The following is a 16,590-nucleotide window of genomic DNA, read 5'->3' as shown; positions in this document are numbered from 1 at the left end:
CCATCCATGTTTTAACAGGTGTAATTGTAATGTTGTGAAGGCGCGAAAGGCTGCTTGTGAAGCTTAAGCATGATCACGACAGGCTCAGGCCCATGGGTTCCACAACCACGTATTATGGTGTAATCGTTCACATGTGTTCAGAGACTGAAATCATGTCCAAATATCACAATAGGCTGATTTATAAGGCACAGAAAAATCCCTGAGTTTCAGGTTCTTCATGAACAACACGTACGTACTTTGACGCTGTATACACAAACTATCCGTTCAACCCTTTTGTAGCCCCGAAAACGCCATCTAAATGCAAAGTCGCTAGAGTGGTATCTCAAAGTTGCAAATCACACAATTCCAAACAATGGTTCATTCCTAATCTTGCGCAGACACCCTACCATTCCAGACGATCGTCACAAACCAGCTTAACATCAAATCGCTCATTGCCGTTCCAGACCTTATTGCCTGAGTTGCACCCAGCCACAATCGTGCGAAGATCACTGATCATTCCACCGGGGCCACTGGCAAAGACTGTCGTGGGACCAGTAATGGTGTTGCTCACAAAGTCGCTGATGAGCTTGGATAGGTTAGGGTGTCGGTCCTCATCGACAATACCGTTTCCGATTTTAGCAACGGGGACATCGGTGCCGCATGCACAGCCTTCTTCTATCACGTCTGAAGATGATGATGAGCCGAGTTGTCTGGTAGCATCTGTGGCATCCTTCTCGTCGCTGACCTGAAGCTTGGAAGTGCTGCTGGAGTCTCGTGTAGCGTAGACGCGGATCTTGAGATTGAGAGCCTTTCGGGCCTGCTGCAGAAGTTCCATCTCCTCCTGAACCCATTCAGCGTCAGCGGCATGGCGGATGGCCCAGATGAGCTCAATCTTGCGGTCTCGGGAAATGGGTGATCGTGCGAGTTCAAGGAGGACAGGGAGTACATAGGCAATGCCAGTGCCACCAGCGACACAGACAATATTGGTGTCAGGTGCAACATGGTCCATTGTGGTCTCACCATAGGCGCCAGTGAGAATGACAGAAGTGGTAGCTCTCTCGGAGATCGTGAGCTTCTTAGCAGCCAGCTCAGCCATCTTCTTAGTTTCACCGCCCTTGGCGCGCATGATGTACGAGTGCTTCACAACACCCTTCTCAACGACAGGAGCATTTATCGGAGTGAAGGGATGTGATTGCCAGATGTTGCTCTCAGTGAAACAGAGGAAGTAGTGCTGTCCGATCTTCCAGGGGTCCTGATCGTTTTCAAGGTCGAATCGAAGAATGTCGCCATGCTCAGCGTCAGGGAACCTGGTAATAACAGCTTGGGCAGCTTGAAAACCCATCTTACCTGAGGGGAGATGGTGGTAATGCAGATAAGCGGTACGAAGCAGTCGGAATCCACGGTCAGCGAACCAGAACAGGAGTGATGGAAGCAAGAAGCACTTGAGCTGCTTCCAATGACCCCAGCAGGCACCAATATAAACCATGGCGAGGACGTAGTGAGACTTGCGGAAGAACTCGTATCCTGTTGCGCGAATTCCCCAAGGAGTACTTCCGATGAACATGAGGAGTGACAGAATCATGGCAACGACACCCCAGATCATGTATTCCTGGACAATCCACTCGGCGGCAACCTTAGGTTGAGGCTGGTATAGACGGACCTCAACGACAGTCCAGGCAATGGTGTGAAGGGAACCCTGAAGGAAAATGATATAGCCCAGCCAGCGATGTAGGAAGATGAAGCTCTGGTAGGGTACTCCTGTGATGAGAGAAAGGACAGATTCTCTGCTAGCCAAGAGGACAGACAGAGGAGTCAGGGCATACGCGAGAATACCGACTCGGTCAGACCAAGGACCGAGAGTAGTGCGAGTGTTGTAGACTCCAGGCATATCTTTGACGGGAGTAACCCATTTCTGATAAGTCATACCGACAAAGCTCCAAACAGTGAGATATCCCACGAGGGACAGCATGACAGCAACCTGAAAGCGAGTGGTACGGCCAAAGATCGTCCGGCAGGCATCTGGAAGGAGATATTGCCGTGTTAACGAGCTGAGACTGCTGCGGACCTTGGCGAGACCGGCTTTTGGGTTCACTCCAAGAGTGATAGCCGGAGATGAGGGTTTGCCGACATGTCGTAGAATAGCCCAAAGGAAGAAGACAGCGAGGATAGTAGCCCAAAGGATTCCGGAGTAGAGCATGCCTAGATCGTGGGCATAATAGACCAGATCGAGATACTCGCAAGATCCCTTATCGTTTGTGCAAGGGAGAGCGCGATCAGCGTATCCCCAGTGAGGTTCCAGGATTTTGGCTTCGCTCATGTTTTGGATGTGGCGAGCATCCAGCTGGTTGAGAGACACCATCGTGAAGGGCGTACTGGTCCTGCTGTTCTATGAAAAGTGTAAAAAATATGTCAAGAGGCAATTGATTTTCTCATAGACTGGTGGGACAACGGATCAACGGATGGGCGATCTGTAGCTATCTCATGTATCAAGAACCATGAGAAGAGATGACTGTTGAGTATCAAGACTAAAGTAGAATAAAAGACGTGATGCCATTAGATACAAATAAGAATCGACCCATCGGCCGAGTCTCCACTGAAGAACCAACCGCCGTCACGGTCTTGACGACCTAGTATGAGCATGTTTGAGGTCTACGAGATAATCGGGTACGAAGTGATAATAAGGTCTACTTGGCGTCGGGAGCCAGGCCATATCGGGGAATTGTTTCCTGATTACTTGCTCAAAACGCCCTCTTGGAGATTGGCCGGAACGACCCTGATGAAGAAATGATACCCTGAGATAGAAAGAAACATACGAAGCTGAGGCAAACGAGAGACTATTCAAGAGGAGTTGAGCAGGAATGAGCACGTTTTACCGGGATCTTCACTCCATAGTGGGGCCGTCGCAACATCTGACTCCGCCGGGGGAATCCACCGAAGCTCGGCAAACCTTGGGATGTGGACGGAACCTGAAGCTTTCCAGCCCTAGATTTGGGTTTTACAGTATTATCAAGGATCGAATCAGTGATGGAATAATATCGCGTTATTAATATCTCCCTCATCCTTCGGCATAACCTTAAATTTTGACCTTATTTCTGCTCTTCCATGTCGCTTCTTAATTCTCCGGCAGTCTTACAAGTCTTGGAAACAGCTCAATCTTTCTCAGTGGAACCTCAACTCCTTGATATTCGCCTTACTTAGCTCCCCAACCAGCCACTCTCTGGTTCAAAACTACAGTCTTGGTTCAGTTGAAGTTAGATTCATTGTCCATTGCCGATTACAATATTCAACCCCCACTGTTCAACTCGAGTGAAAATACCAACCTAACAACTCATCATGGATCACGGAGGAATGGGCGGTAGCGGTGCTGCCTGTAAGGTCGAGGTAAGGTTTACTACCAGGAGATACCAATTTGTTCTTAACTAATAACCTCAGATGTTGTGGAATTGGAACACGATCGATGCGTGCTTCCTGGCCTCATCATGGCAAATCAAGAACCAGGGTATGATGGCTGCTACCTGTATCGGCGTTATCCTCCTCGTTATTCTTGTCGAGTTCTTCCGGCGTATGGGCAAAGAATACGATGCTCTTCTTCAGCGTGGCTTCCAGCGTCAAGCCACTACCCACAGTGTTTCTCTCGCCGCCGCGGGTTGCACGGGAGCTGTTGTTCCCACAAGTCAAAGACTTACATATCGAGCTTCACCTCTGCAGCAATTCATCCGCGCAGTCATCCACGCTGCTACTTTTGCGGGAGCCTACATCATTATGCTCCTGGCCATGTACTTCAACGGCTATGTTATCATTAGTATCTTTATTGGTGCTGGCCTGGGCAAGTTCTTTTGTGACTGGCTCGTTGTAAGGATTGATATCGAAGATTTGACAGCCCCTGAGGACAAGGCCAAGGGGATTGAGGAGACAACTGTTTGCTGCGGCTGAATATATGTCGATTGTATCAACCAGAGCTGATATATACAATGGAGGTTTTACATGACAAGTCTTTTTCTAGTGATACCCGTAAAAGCACTTTTGAAATCGAATTGCCTCGGTCATTATAGGCACACGGCGTGTATCTTGATATCCTTAGGAAAGTATTTGTTGTGAACATCTTGTAGAAGCTTCCTACTGACTAAAGTAGCCTGTGGTAAGTAAGCGGTATCACAATTTGAGTTGTTGGTGTACCACTAAGTACACTATTTGCGAGTGACCTTGATCATCTATTTATAGTATTACCTTTCTTTTAACAGTGGCAAGGGAAATATTTATATGCTACTAGAACTCAATGAGTCCAGCTCGAGAAATTATCTATACTACGACCTGCTTGATGAATTCATACTGGTTATTCCGAGCATTTCCAGGGGTGAGGATATAGGGTGGCACGCTGGCGTAGGTCTTGTGTAACTAGGAGGCGGCATAAAACTTTGAACTTGAGTCCTAAGTGATGGAAAGACTCGGATAATACTGTAATACTTTATAATATCTTGTGATAAGTTCAGCATAATCTTTAGCTTGTTTACTTTCTTATCCTGATATAAGGTCTCAAGTTTCCTGATGCCCAGAGGTGCGATAATATATAGCCCACTCTCCAGGACGTTTACTGTGGACTGCACCGAGGCATCTAGCCATCAAGATTGACCCCCCATAACTTAATTAAGACAGTCACCAGTGGCTCGTTTCTCATGCTGTCCACTTACAAGACTATCGTCTCATATCTGAGCTGGGATCAAGCAGCACAACACAGGTCAAAGCACCATGTTTCAAGTAGTTGTGCTTTGCCCAAACAAGGTAGTCACGAGTAATTCGAGACCAATACTAAAGCTTTGTGAAGTAGTACTCGACAGGGATCACGATCTAAGGCCTCGGCCGGCATTTGACGTATGGGCGGTAGTGGAGCAAGAAGGCAAAATAACTTGCTCATATCTCTCTCACCACCCTAAATTCATAAACATTCACCATATAATACTCATATGAAAGAAAAGAGAGATATGGCCTTTATCTCTGTCAATATCTTGCCACTATCATGAGTGAGTTGGTCGAAATTGCCGAGGGGCCGTACCAGAAAGGCCCATGATGGATCTGTGATTACATAGGGGATCGAACGTTGGTTGAAAGAGTCAGGGCGGCCTGAGACGAGAATGGTGGCTTTTTGGCATCTGGGATAGTTCCTTAATAAATACGTGCTCAATCCAGCTCCAACCAACTTATGACCTGAGGTGATTTATTTCCAAGCGGCCCCGGTCGCCGTCAGATCGACCACGCCACAGATCAATCCACCACATACAAGACTGTCGAGAGCCTCGTCAGCGCTTTACAAGTTACCTGTAATATTTGAAGGCGGAATATCCTCTGATATTACTTTCATTTTTTCTTCTTCTATTTGATATTTAACATCGTTTAAAGATTACGGATTATACACAGCACGCCTTCAGCATCATGTCTTCATATTCTTCTAGTCTATCGAGCTCATACTCGGGCTCACCAACTTCAAGCTCTGCTTCGCTTTCATTCCACCATCATGTGTCCTCCTCAAGAAGAGATACCGGCAAGATTGGAGACGAGATGGGAATAATCAGAACCTGGTTCTCAGTATTGGACGATAGTGAACGGTCATCTGCCCTCCACTCGATCGCAGAACTACCAAGTCTGCGAGAGATTGAGCCAATGATTCAGGCACTCAAAGACCGCAAGCGAGAATTATGGAGGCAACAAGAGGAACTCATCATTCAGCCTCCTGTAAAGCCGAAATGGATCATGCCAGTGTTCCCACACAACTCTCAAGATCCTCGCTGGGCTGCCAAATGGCTTCGAGCTTTGAGGTTGCACAAGTATGAAAGATGCTTGTTGGGAATGTCTACAGCTCAAGTTTCATGTCTAGAAGACGAGGATTTGCAGCAACTGGGCATTGATACCGTTGGCGCTAGGGCAAAGATGCTTCGCGTAAGTTATGAGGATATCAAAGCCTGTATTCGGTATGTCGTCTAACATGGTATAGGCTATCCACAATGTATAGAACTCAACATACTCGACATGTTATGCTTAATTATCAGCAGACCAACCGGTTTGGTCATGATTCTATCTTCGTCACGAATTTCCATGACGAGCATTCCTTCTAGGACATTTCATTTTCACACCAGGCTTAGCGAGGAGCAACAGAATCAGCGGAAAAAACACGGCATTGCCAGATCTGATACACAAAAGCCACATCGGAATGGTACGGTGGTCTGAGATCTGGCATTAATGGTGTTGGGGTGGTTTGACATGGGGAAATAATGGCGTTGGGGTATGGATTTGGAGGGGTTATAAAACTACGCCGCATCCGGCATCATATAACTTTGGCGTAAGGGTCTTTACATAGTACAAACTTATAGATAACAACTGTACATATTCATATTTCATTATCATTCAATTTGGCCATGCTAGGTATCTATCATCATGCTCTAAACATCTGAGACATGGCGATCAGCGGCAGATCTACGATATGATGCTGGCCCAACCAGATCGAACGTGACCCGAAAGTCCGAATGTGACGCTGAATTTGCGGGTTAATCACGAGGCTCTTACGAACCTCATACTTACCTACTTGGCTTTGTATTTGTAGTCATGCAGTACAGTAATCCAATACTCTTCTTATTATTCTCATTCTTGGAACACAAAATAAAAGGTCCAATTGGAATATACCCTCAAGTCACACTGCCACTCGCGCTTCCCTTTTCGGTTTATTACTAGTGAAGCAAGTTAAGTACGGACGGAAGGTCACAAATAGCAAGTGGTGCTTGCGCAACCAAAACCGATAGTTCAGGTGCCGTCGACTCAGCTCAAACTGCGGATCCTCCCTTCAACGTACCTCGACAAGGCATCGTTCCCAACTAGAGCGAGCTATCGACCTTATTTTCGACAATACTCAGCTCTGGACTCGGCTCGACTCGTCCTGGTCCTGAATTATCAAACAATGAACTATGGCTATGGCCACCGCGTCAGCAAACATCTCTAGCACCCCGAAACGCAAGCGTGGAGAAGAAACCTGGGCATCTTCTATACAATTCACCTTTGTGCATGAGCCTCTATCGTCTTCCTTTCACCCTTCTTCAGTCCCAACTCCAGCAGACACAGAAGATGGCAGCGATAGCTCACGGTCAAGGGTCCTTGCCCACAAGTTCCGTGGTCTTGCACTGGAAAGTGGGGGCGGGGCAACAGTCAGCAACGAAGACAGCGATAATCTCATGGATGAGGACAAGTCGATGAGGAAGCGACAGAAACCCGATGAGATTATGAGCGGGGCAGATGCAGCTCCAACTGTCCAAGAAGTCGTCGATCTTGACGGAAAGTCTGTCCTACCATCAAAAGAACCACTGCAACCTTTCAAAGGTCGCGTACACGAAGAACCCCGGCAACAAAAGCTAAACCACGGGAGCCTGCATCATGCATACCCGTCTATCAACAGGCTTTCCGAGTCAAAATCGAGAGTCAAGAAGAGAACGGGTTCGCCACCACTCCGCATGAAGCGCCCTTCTCGGCGGCCTTTTGAGGACCCAGACGAAGAAGAAGTCCAGATTGTCGACCCTGTCAGAGCTGCGTTGACGTGGCATGAAGATGAGATCACCATCTACGACCCTGATGATGAGGACGACGACGGTATTGGAATCAACGGTATCGGATTCAAACCCACACCAGCTCTTGCGCATGCACGCGCCATGAGACGGAGACAGCAGATGGCAGAGTATCGCAAACGAGAAGAGAGCGAGGCACGAGCACGACGCAGTCAGCGACGCGGTCGTGGTTCGGGAGTCAAGTTTGGACGATCAGAGGAACAGTCACCGCCGCGAAAGGTCAGGTTCACAGACACGGAGGCTTCGAACATTGCGATTACTACAGGATAAAGTTATTATTTGGCGCGTATTGGGCTCGAAGCCAACGCTTATTGGGACGCTGGCAGCGGCTATAGATGTTTCTAACGATTACTTTGGCGTTTTTTTTTATTCTGGCGGCTTGGAGGAAGCGGCGTATCAATCACGAAGAAATTTCATGGTTCTTTCATGGGGATTCACGGTTGGTGAAAATTGAAGGGATCGTTGGCGAATACATCCAAGGCCTAATCAAGCCGCTCTATACCCTGGTCTTTAAAAGATCATACAGCACTACTACGATTTGGTGCCCAATTCACGGAAGCACTTCTTTATACTTGCTCTTGTCGTCTAGGTTCATTTTTTTGCAATTGGGATTTTATCTACAAGCTATATCCAATCCACGAGATATACACCCTTACACAAATAATAGTACATAGGAGGTGCAATGTGCTCAACCTGATGGTCACCAGACCTTGTACCATGGCTTTACTGCCGCCTTCTTTTCAGCCTCCAGCTTGTCGTGCTCACGTCTTGCCTCTTGGATCTTTCTTGCTTGCTCTCTCCTATTCTCTGACACCACCTCAATGTGTCGTTTCATTTGTCGACGTTCCTCGCGGCGTAGGTACTGGCACCATTCGTATGATGCCATGCTTCCAAGCACAAACATTCCAACAGCCCAGTTCGCAGCGCTACCGGGGTTCCCTTCACTCCTTTTAGACCATGCCTTAAACTAGAAAGTTCAACATTGTCCACTCACCTTTGAGGACGAACCTCAATCCTCCAATACCGGCACCAGATGCTATTCCTGTGATGAAACCTTGTCGAGCACAAGGAGTATTTGCAACATTTGTAAAATCGTCCTTCTTGATCATAGAAACGGCCTCTGAAATAGTTGGCCTATTATTCGTCGGTGTCGCTCCATGTTCGCCGTTGACTGTAGTAGCTTCGTTTTGCTCTATGGGTTTCGACCAGACATGCAGGGTCTTATCGCCGGGCATCGATTGCCCATCCTGTGGATTTGAAGCCATTCCTGGCTATAATTGCGACGCAATTGGTGTCATGAACAAGATCGCACAGCCAAATATCGACTTTCTTTAGAAGCACGTGGGATAAGACCGATGACGCTTGACAAGCAAGGCTTGCATCGGGATCCTTGATGGCCCGTGCACGCTTCGTTGCTCTGTCGAAAGTCCATTAAAGTAAAGTGGGGTGCTGTCGCGTCGCGAGGGCGCGTCTAAACGCGTCTCACGCTTCCAATTTATCCAATCTCGGTCCAGGCTCTAGGGACGCCCTTCATTTACTTTGTTCCCACAGATACACTCCGCTCAGTGTTGACTTTGCAAACAACTTTTTTTCTCAATTATTTTTTTCTCCTCTGTTGTTTTAACTGCTCTTGTGCAATTTCCCTCTCTCCATGTCGAATCTCTGCTACCTGACATCGTCAACTGCTTGTTAAACCACACTCCTTTTGGGGAGCCCCCCCCCCCCCCCCAGAACACTCAATGCCTAACACAAGTCTTCGTCGCCCTCAGAAGGGCTTCCGTCGAGGAGGCAAAGTTGCCTACCATGGTAACCGAACACGCACATTCGCGGCCTCGTCCAGGAACGAGGCCACGTCGGCAGACGAGAAATGGGAGCGGACACGGCTAGCACACAGCATTGACGAGAATATGGGCTTTGCGCGTTATGAGAGCGGAAAGAAGAGAGAAGGCTGGCTAGTCAACATTCAACCCACATCGATCGAGGACGAACGGATACCGGGTGGTCGAGCCGCTGTCGACTGCTATTTCATCGAAGAAGACGGCTCGACCTTCAAAGCTACTGTGGAATTTGACCCATACTTCTTGATCGCTGTCAAGAAAGGACGAGAGTCTGAGGTTGAGGAATGGGTCAAGAGGGTTGCCGGAGGTGGTGTCGTCAAGTCGATTCGAAGAGTTGAGAAAGACGATCTCAATATGCCCAACCACTTGCTCGGCTACCGAAGGACATTTCTGGAGTTGAGGTTTGCTAATGTCAATGACCTCATGGCTGCGAGAAAAGATATCATGCCTATTGCGGAAAAGAACAAGAAGAATATGAATGCTATGGATGCCTACGCCGAGGTGGCAACGTAAGTGCTCAACTGATCTTTGGCAGGATCAAGCTAACACGAAACAGCTCGAATGGCGACTTCGACCTTTTTGATGATTCACGAGATGACGACCGAAATATGAATACTGCCCTTTCCGATGCGAGCGACTTTATCGTCGATATAAGAGAATATGATGTACCATACCATGTACGAGTAATGATAGATTTAGGTATGATCAATCCTTGTCCACACTCTTCTACAAGCTTTACATGATGTTTGCAACCAAGTATTTGCTACTTCAGAGCCCTCAAGGGCTATGAGACCACTATTCACCATTGCCCTGATTATTGCTTCTATACATCCCTTATTTCTGCCTTAGACCCTTGCCAGTCACCTACTGACCTGGACACCCAGATATACGAGCCGGAAAGTGGTACTTTGTTGAAGCCAAACATGGTGTCACCAAAATTTACCCAAACGAAGAGAGGTCGTTGCCGGCTGAACCTGTAGTAATGGCTTATGATATTGAAACATCAAAGCTGCCTCTCAAATTCCCCGATGCTGCCACCGATCAGATTATCATGATTTCTTACATGATCGATGGCCAAGGGTTCTTAATTACCAACCGCCAAATCCTTTCAGAAGACATTGGCGACTTCGACTACACACCCAAACCAGAATACCCGGGCCCCTTTATGATTTTCAATGAACCTGATGAAAAGGCTGTCATCGAGAGATTCTTCCTGCACATCAAGGAGGCACGACCTACCGTCATTGCGACTTACAACGGTGACTTTTTCGATTGGCCCTTTGTGGAAGCACGGGCTAGCATCAATGGAATTGATATGTATCAAGAGATTGGATGGAAGAAGGACAACGAGGATCAGTACAAGTGTAACTACAGTGTGCACATGGACTGCTTCCATTGGGTCAACCGAGATTCGTATCTGCCTCAAGGATCTCGCGGTCTGAAAGCCGTCACTGTCGCGAAGCTCGGATACGACCCAGACGAGCTGGATCCCGAATTGATGACACCATACGCGACTGAGCGACCTCAAACACTCGCTGAATACTCCGTCTCCGATGCCGTTGCAACATATTATCTGTACATGAAATATGTCCACCCTTTCATTTTCTCACTTTGTACGATTCTACCTTTGAGTGGTGATGAAGTATTGAGAAAGGGAACTGGTACACTCTGCGAGATGCTGCTGATGGTGCAAGCATATCAACGAGAAATTGTACTTCCGAACAAGTATATCACACCAAAGGAGGCCTTCTGGGACGGACATCTCCTCGATTCAGAGACCTACGTCGGCGGTCACGTTGAAAGTATCGAAGCAGGAGTCTTTCGAGCTGATATCCCAGTGGATTTTGCTGTCGACCCTGGAGCTATTGACGAGCTCCTCGGCGATTTAGATGCTGCCCTCAAATTCGTAATCACAGTTGAGGAGAAGAAGAACTTTGACGATGTAGAGAACTACGAAGAAGTCAAGGCTCAGATCGTCGAGAGGTTGAACAAGCTCAAAGAAACGCCGAACCGTAACGAAAAACCCCTGATTTACCATCTTGATGTCGCATCGATGTACCCCAACATCATGACAACCAACCGATTGCAGCCTGACTCTATGATTCAAGAGTCCGACTGTGCTGCCTGCGACTTCAATCGACCAGGAAAGACATGCGATAGAAGGTTACCTTGGGCTTGGCGAGGAGAATACTTGCCCCCAAAACGAGATGAGTATAACATGATTAAAAATGCACTTCAGAACGAGAAATTCCCTGGTAAATATCCCAGTTCTCCTATGAGAACCTTCCAGGAACTCAGTGCCGATGAGCAAGCCAATCTTGTACGAAAACGTCTTCAACTATATTCTCAGAAGGTCTACCACAAAATCCATGATTCAACAACTATTGTGCGAGAGGCAATCATTTGCCAAAGAGAAAACCCCTTTTATATCAACACTGTACGAGACTTCCGTGATCGTCGTTATGACTACAAGGGCAAAGCCAAGGTTTGGAAGGGAAAGACGTCATCCTTGCAGTCTGCTGGTGCTGCTCAGAGCGAGGTTGACGCTGCCAAGAAGATGATTATTCTCTACGACTCGCTGCAATTGGCGCACAAGGTTATTTTAAACTCATTCTATGGATATGTGATGAGAAAGGGATCTCGTTGGTACTCACTCGAAATGGCTGGCGTCACTTGTTTGACGGGTGCTCACATTATTCAAATGGCTCGACAACTGGTAGAACGGCTGGGACGACCTCTGGAATTGGATACCGACGGTATCTGGTGCATGCTTCCCGCAACCTTCCCAGAGAACTTCTCCTTCAAACTCAAGGGCGGCAAGAAACTCAACATCTCATATCCCTGTGTTATGCTTAACCACCACGTCCATGCAAAATTCACCAACCATCAATACCAGACACTCGTTGATAAGAAGACCCTCAAGTACGAAACACACAGCGACAACTCCATTTTTTTCGAAGTCGATGGTCCATACAAAGCCATGGTTCTGCCCACATCGAAAGAAGAAGACAAAAACTTGAAGAAGCGTTATGCTGTCTTCAACGATGACGGCAGTCTTGCTGAGTTGAAAGGTTTTGAGGTGAAACGTCGTGGTGAGCTCAAGCTCATCAAGATCTTCCAGCAACAGATTTTCAAGTTTTTCCTCGAAGGTGAAACGCTGGCCGAATGTTATGGGGCCGTTGCCAAGGTTGCCAACCGTTGGCTGGATGTTCTGCACAGCAAGGGCACAACATTGGCAGACGAGGAGTTGATGGAACTCATTTCTGAGAATCGAAGCATGTCCAAAACACTGGAGGAGTACGGAAACCAGAAGTCAACCAGTATCACAACTGCCAAGCGTTTGGCAGATTTCTTAGGTGAGCAGATGGTAAAGGACAAAGGACTGAACTGTAAGTTCATCATCTGCGCTCGACCCAAAAATGCACCCGTTACAGAACGAGCTGTTCCGGTGGCTATCTTTTCTGCAGAGGAATCTGTCAAGCGTACATATCTGAGGAAGTGGTTGAAGGAGGAGCCCACTGACACTGATCCTCGTGCACTGCTTGACTGGGATTATTACCTGGAGCGATTGGGCTCTGTTATCCAGAAGCTGATCACCATTCCTGCGGCTCTCCAAAAGGTCCGCAACCCTGTACCTCGAGTGCCACATCCTGACTGGCTTCAAAGGAGGATCAACATCAAGGACGACAAGCTGAAGCAGAAGAAGCTCACTGATCTTTTCAAAAAGAGTCCACTGGAAGACATCACCAACATTAATGGTCCCCGACTGGATGATGTAGAAGATTTTGGTAGCAAGCTTTTGAAGCCCAAGCAAGTCAACGCAGTCATTGCATCCTCTCAGGCTGCAACGACGGTTCAGAAGCGCAAGTCTCCTGAGCCAGCAGAGAACCCCGATCCCATGTCTGCACTTCCTGAAGTTATGCCAAGTGCTTCGGAGAACTATGAAGCATTCTTGATGTACCAGAAGAAGAAGTGGAAGTTGCAGAAGCAAGCCAGAATCCGTCGACGGCAATTGTTTGGTGACCGAAGAGGCGGTGCAGTCAACAATCTTCAGCAAACATTCATGAAGCAGGCGCACACTACTTACATGAGTAACTGGCAGGTCTTGCACCTCAAAGCGACTGAGACTCCTGGTATTGTCATGGCATATGTCCTAATCGATGCCAAGATTCATACGCTTAAGGTCAATGTTCCTCGACAAGTCTTCCTCAACCTCAAGAGTAAGGATCTTCCCGATGTTGAAGTGGAAGGCTGTGAAGTCGAACAGGTCAATTACACTCTTCCCAATGGTCATCCATCAAGCCATCTCTTCAAGTTGACTGTATCGGAAGATGTTTACTTCAACGAGAGCGAAAAGTTCTCCCTACTCTTCAATCATCCTAGTGTTGAGGGCGTGTATGAGAAGCAAGTACCCCTGAACATCCGAGCTGTCTTGCGTCTTGGAAATCAGTGTACCATTGACGCAGCACAACATGCTGTGCTGGGAAAGGGTCTTGAGCAAGGCTTTGATCTGGCTGGTCTGAAGCGACCAGCCAAGACACGAACGTATCTCGAGACGTCACCACTGGCTTACATTTACGTTTCTCACATTGCAACTGGAGAACGACAGATTTTTGGTATCTTCTCTACCACCAATGACCAAGCTCACGTCGTTATTCTGCAGAAGAACAAGGACTCCGGTCAAGATCTTCCCAATATCTCCAAAATGTATTCGGAGATGCTCGCTAGACGGCATGCGGAAGCAGCTGGTACCAACTGGCAGGATTGTTTTACCTACCAGGAGAAACTCCACATCAAGATCACCCAAGTGACGACCCGACGCAAGGCTCACTTGGAGATAGGTGATGTTGTCAAGAAGATGCGCAAGGACGAGCCGCGACCACAGATGATGGTCATCCAGTCGTCTCAGCGTAAGCTGCTCATTCATGATGTCCCCATCTTGGGAGAGTTCCCAGTCCTCCCCTTGAAATACGATGTGGCGGATAGCTCTCTACCTCCTCTGGGGTGGCAATCTGTCATCGCCAAGCGACTTGTTGGCCATTACCTTGGCCTTGGATCCTGGATTCTACACCTTACCGCTTTGGCTCGTTACGGTGATGTGCCTCTGTGTAATTTGGAACGAGACGATCCCCGATTCTTGATCGATGTTGCCTATGCCCGACGCCTTCAAGCCAATGGAGTCGTGCTTTGGTGGTCTCCCGATGCTCGCCCTGATCATGCTGGGTATGAAAAGGACGATCTTCTTGGCCCTCTCGACACAGTCAAAATGCCAAATGTCAACAATCCAGGAACCTTCTCGTCTGTGTGTATCGACATAGATGTCAGAAATCTGGCTATCAACACTATCCTGACCTCATCTCTTATCAACGAGCTTGAGGGTGCCGACTCCGTCTCGTTCAATCCCGCTGCTGACGACTCAGAGACACTTGCATCCGAGAACGCCTTTGCCAACGCTGGCGTTCAGGTGCTGCGTGAGATGGTGAAGGCGTGGTGGACCGAAGCTTGTCGTGGAAGTACCATGGCCGATGTTCTCGTGCAACACCTTGTTCGCTGGGTTGAGAACCCCGACTCTTTCATGTACGATCGAGCCCTGCACTACTATGTGCAGATGATGTCTCGTAAGGCCTTCCAGCAGCTCATGGCTGACTTCCGTCGAGTGGGATCTCAGGTCATTTTTGCCAACGCCAACCGTCTTATTCTCCAAACCACAAAGGCCGAGGTCGGCAACGCATATGCGTATAGCGAGTATATCATTAAGTCGATCAAGAGCAAGCCACTCTTTCACTTTATCGACTTGGAGATTAAGGAGTATTGGGACTATCTTGTATGGTACGATGAGTTCAACTACGGAGGCAAGGCCTGTCAGGAGGTTATTGAAGCCGAAGAACAGAACCTCGAAACTGTCATGCACTGGCAGATGGCAACGTTCTTGCCTGTTCGACTACAGTCCACATTTCAGGACTGGGTGATTGAGTTCATCCAGCTCATGCATCAACTGAAGCGGCCTCATAACGGCGACCCAGATGCTACACCACGTCTGACACAGCTACCAAGCAAGGGCCTGGAGGATCATGAAGGTCAGATTCTATTAGGCAAGGCATTCGAGAAACCGCTGAAGAAGGACATCATTGGCCTCCTCAACAAGCAGAAGCGTGAGCTACTTCATCCAGAGCTTGCACAGGACTACACATTCCCCGTCCTTCCCGGCTCACACCTCAACCCTCGAAATCCTATCCTCGAGCTTGTCAAGTCACTCATGCAAGTTCTATCGCTTGACAAAAACATCACACTTGAAGCTCGATTACTTCGAAAAGAGCTTCTAGCCTTGTTCGAGGTGCGCGAGTTCTCGAAAGACGGTACCTTCACAAACCCATCAGAAAGCCTTCGTCTTCCTCAGATATCTTGTGACAGCTGCACTATGATGCGAGATCTAGACCTATGCAGAGACGAAGATCTCTTTGGCGAAGGTGCTGCTTGGCGCTGCGGCTTCTGTGGCACCGAGTTCGACCGTGTCGCCATAGAAGAGCGATTATTGGGCATAGTAGAGAGCTGGATTGTGGAATGGACAACGCAGGATCTCAAATGTGCCCGGTGCGGTGCACTGAGACTGAACGACTTCATGGAACACTGTACCTGCAGTGGAGAGTGGAAGGAAATTGTGTCACGGCAAGACGTGAGCAAGAAACTCGGAGTTATGAAGAGGGTGGCCAAATTCTACGGGCTAAGAATGCTCAGTGATGTGGTCGAGGAACTTTACAAAGGTTTATGAACGGCGTCATGATGGTTATAATGGAGTTGGCTTACACTATAACGAAGACAGTAGTGGAGGAGTAGAAGTGGTTAAGAGCATAATTATCATAACCCATAATGATTTGGGCAATTCAAAGTTGAGCATTGTAGTAAAGAGGGTATTCTAACGTTGACTGAGCTTCTTTATGGTCCCCGCACAATTCTTTCCTTCTATCACTTGATAATTCTGCTCGTGCTAAAACAATGCCATCTGTCTACACCAAGAACACTGTCTCCAGTTCTTCAGGTTCCCGAGGTGGAGTCCGATCAAGGGCGCAATCCTCAACGAGATCGAAAGCAGCACGCTCCAGGTGCTGTGTCTTCGTATTGCGGCGCAGTATATAGGGGCACACAGCCCGCCGCTGATAATTGATGTTTGGTCG

General features: G+C 48.0%; 6 protein-coding genes across 6 annotated transcripts; 4 read left to right on the top strand and 2 right to left on the bottom strand.

Moving 5' to 3' along the window:
• Positions 1–66: 66 nt before the first annotated feature.
• Positions 67–2,815, bottom strand: FOIG_03592 (uncharacterized protein). Its single transcript, XM_031201525.1, has one exon. The coding sequence runs from the start codon at positions 2,336–2,338 to the stop codon at positions 383–385; it is 1,956 nt and encodes a 651-aa protein (XP_031069049.1). The 5' UTR covers positions 2,339–2,815; the 3' UTR covers positions 67–382.
• Positions 2,816–2,966: 151 nt separating this feature from the next.
• On the top strand, positions 2,967–4,086 carry FOIG_03591 (uncharacterized protein). The gene is made up of 2 exons (XM_031201524.1): positions 2,967–3,360; positions 3,412–4,086. Exons 1-2 carry the CDS (start codon positions 3,313–3,315, stop codon positions 3,910–3,912), a joined length of 549 nt encoding a protein of 182 aa, XP_031069048.1. The 5' UTR covers positions 2,967–3,312; the 3' UTR covers positions 3,913–4,086.
• A 1,105-nt stretch (positions 4,087–5,191) lies between these two features.
• On the bottom strand, positions 5,192–8,991 carry FOIG_03588 (uncharacterized protein). Its single transcript, XM_031201521.1, has 2 exons — positions 8,575–8,991; positions 5,192–8,519 (listed from the first exon to the last, which is right to left on the bottom strand). The coding sequence occupies exons 1-2, from the start codon at positions 8,843–8,845 to the stop codon at positions 8,281–8,283; spliced, it is 510 nt and encodes a 169-aa protein (XP_031069045.1). The 5' UTR covers positions 8,846–8,991; the 3' UTR covers positions 5,192–8,280.
• On the top strand, positions 5,407–5,983 carry FOIG_03590 (uncharacterized protein; the record flags this gene model as incomplete). The annotated part of the gene is made up of 2 exons (XM_031201523.1): positions 5,407–5,910; positions 5,966–5,983. The coding sequence occupies 2 exons, from the start codon at positions 5,407–5,409 to the stop codon at positions 5,981–5,983; spliced, it is 522 nt and encodes a 173-aa protein (XP_031069047.1).
• FOIG_03589 (uncharacterized protein) lies at positions 6,930–7,850 on the top strand (the record flags this gene model as incomplete). Its single annotated transcript, XM_031201522.1, has 1 exon — positions 6,930–7,850. One exon carries the CDS (start codon positions 6,930–6,932, stop codon positions 7,848–7,850), a length of 921 nt encoding a protein of 306 aa, XP_031069046.1.
• Positions 8,992–9,093: 102 nt separating the features above from the next.
• On the top strand, positions 9,094–16,385 carry FOIG_03587 (DNA polymerase epsilon subunit 1). Its single transcript, XM_031201520.1, has 3 exons — positions 9,094–9,927; positions 9,975–10,117; positions 10,303–16,385. The coding sequence occupies exons 1-3, from the start codon at positions 9,320–9,322 to the stop codon at positions 16,185–16,187; spliced, it is 6,636 nt and encodes a 2,211-aa protein (XP_031069044.1). The 5' UTR covers positions 9,094–9,319; the 3' UTR covers positions 16,188–16,385.
• The last annotated feature ends 205 nt before the right edge of the window (positions 16,386–16,590 follow it).

This window comes from Fusarium odoratissimum (genome assembly GCF_000260195.1).
Source record: "Fusarium odoratissimum NRRL 54006 unplaced genomic scaffold supercont1.4, whole genome shotgun sequence".
Taxonomy (NCBI): Eukaryota; Fungi; Ascomycota; class Sordariomycetes; order Hypocreales; family Nectriaceae; genus Fusarium; species Fusarium odoratissimum.
This window is presented reverse-complemented; position numbering and strand designations above follow the sequence as displayed.

What these genes read in the sequence shown, in the direction of transcription:
- FOIG_03592 (XM_031201525.1), bottom strand. Translation starts at nt 2,338, where the DNA reads ATGGTGTCTCTCAACCAGCTGGATGCTCGCCACATCCAAAACATGAGC.
- FOIG_03591 (XM_031201524.1), top strand. Translation starts at nt 3,313, where the DNA reads ATGGATCACGGAGGAATGGGCGGTAGCGGTGCTGCCTGTAAGGTCGAG. An exon ending in GTGCTGCCTGTAAGGTCGAG is followed by an intron (nt 3,361 to 3,411) that starts GTAAGGTTTACT and finishes TAATAACCTCAG; the next exon opens with ATGTTGTGGAATTGGAACAC.
- FOIG_03588 (XM_031201521.1), bottom strand. Translation starts at nt 8,845, where the DNA reads ATGGCTTCAAATCCACAGGATGGGCAATCGATGCCCGGCGATAAGACC. An exon ending in ATTGAGGTTCGTCCTCAAAG is followed by an intron (nt 8,520 to 8,574) that starts GTGAGTGGACAA and finishes AAAGGAGTGAAG; the next exon opens with GGAACCCCGGTAGCGCTGCG.
- FOIG_03587 (XM_031201520.1), top strand. Translation starts at nt 9,320, where the DNA reads ATGCCTAACACAAGTCTTCGTCGCCCTCAGAAGGGCTTCCGTCGAGGA. An exon ending in GCCTACGCCGAGGTGGCAAC is followed by an intron (nt 9,928 to 9,974) that starts GTAAGTGCTCAA and finishes AACACGAAACAG; the next exon opens with CTCGAATGGCGACTTCGACC. An exon ending in ACGAGTAATGATAGATTTAG is followed by an intron (nt 10,118 to 10,302) that starts GTATGATCAATC and finishes CTGGACACCCAG; the next exon opens with ATATACGAGCCGGAAAGTGG.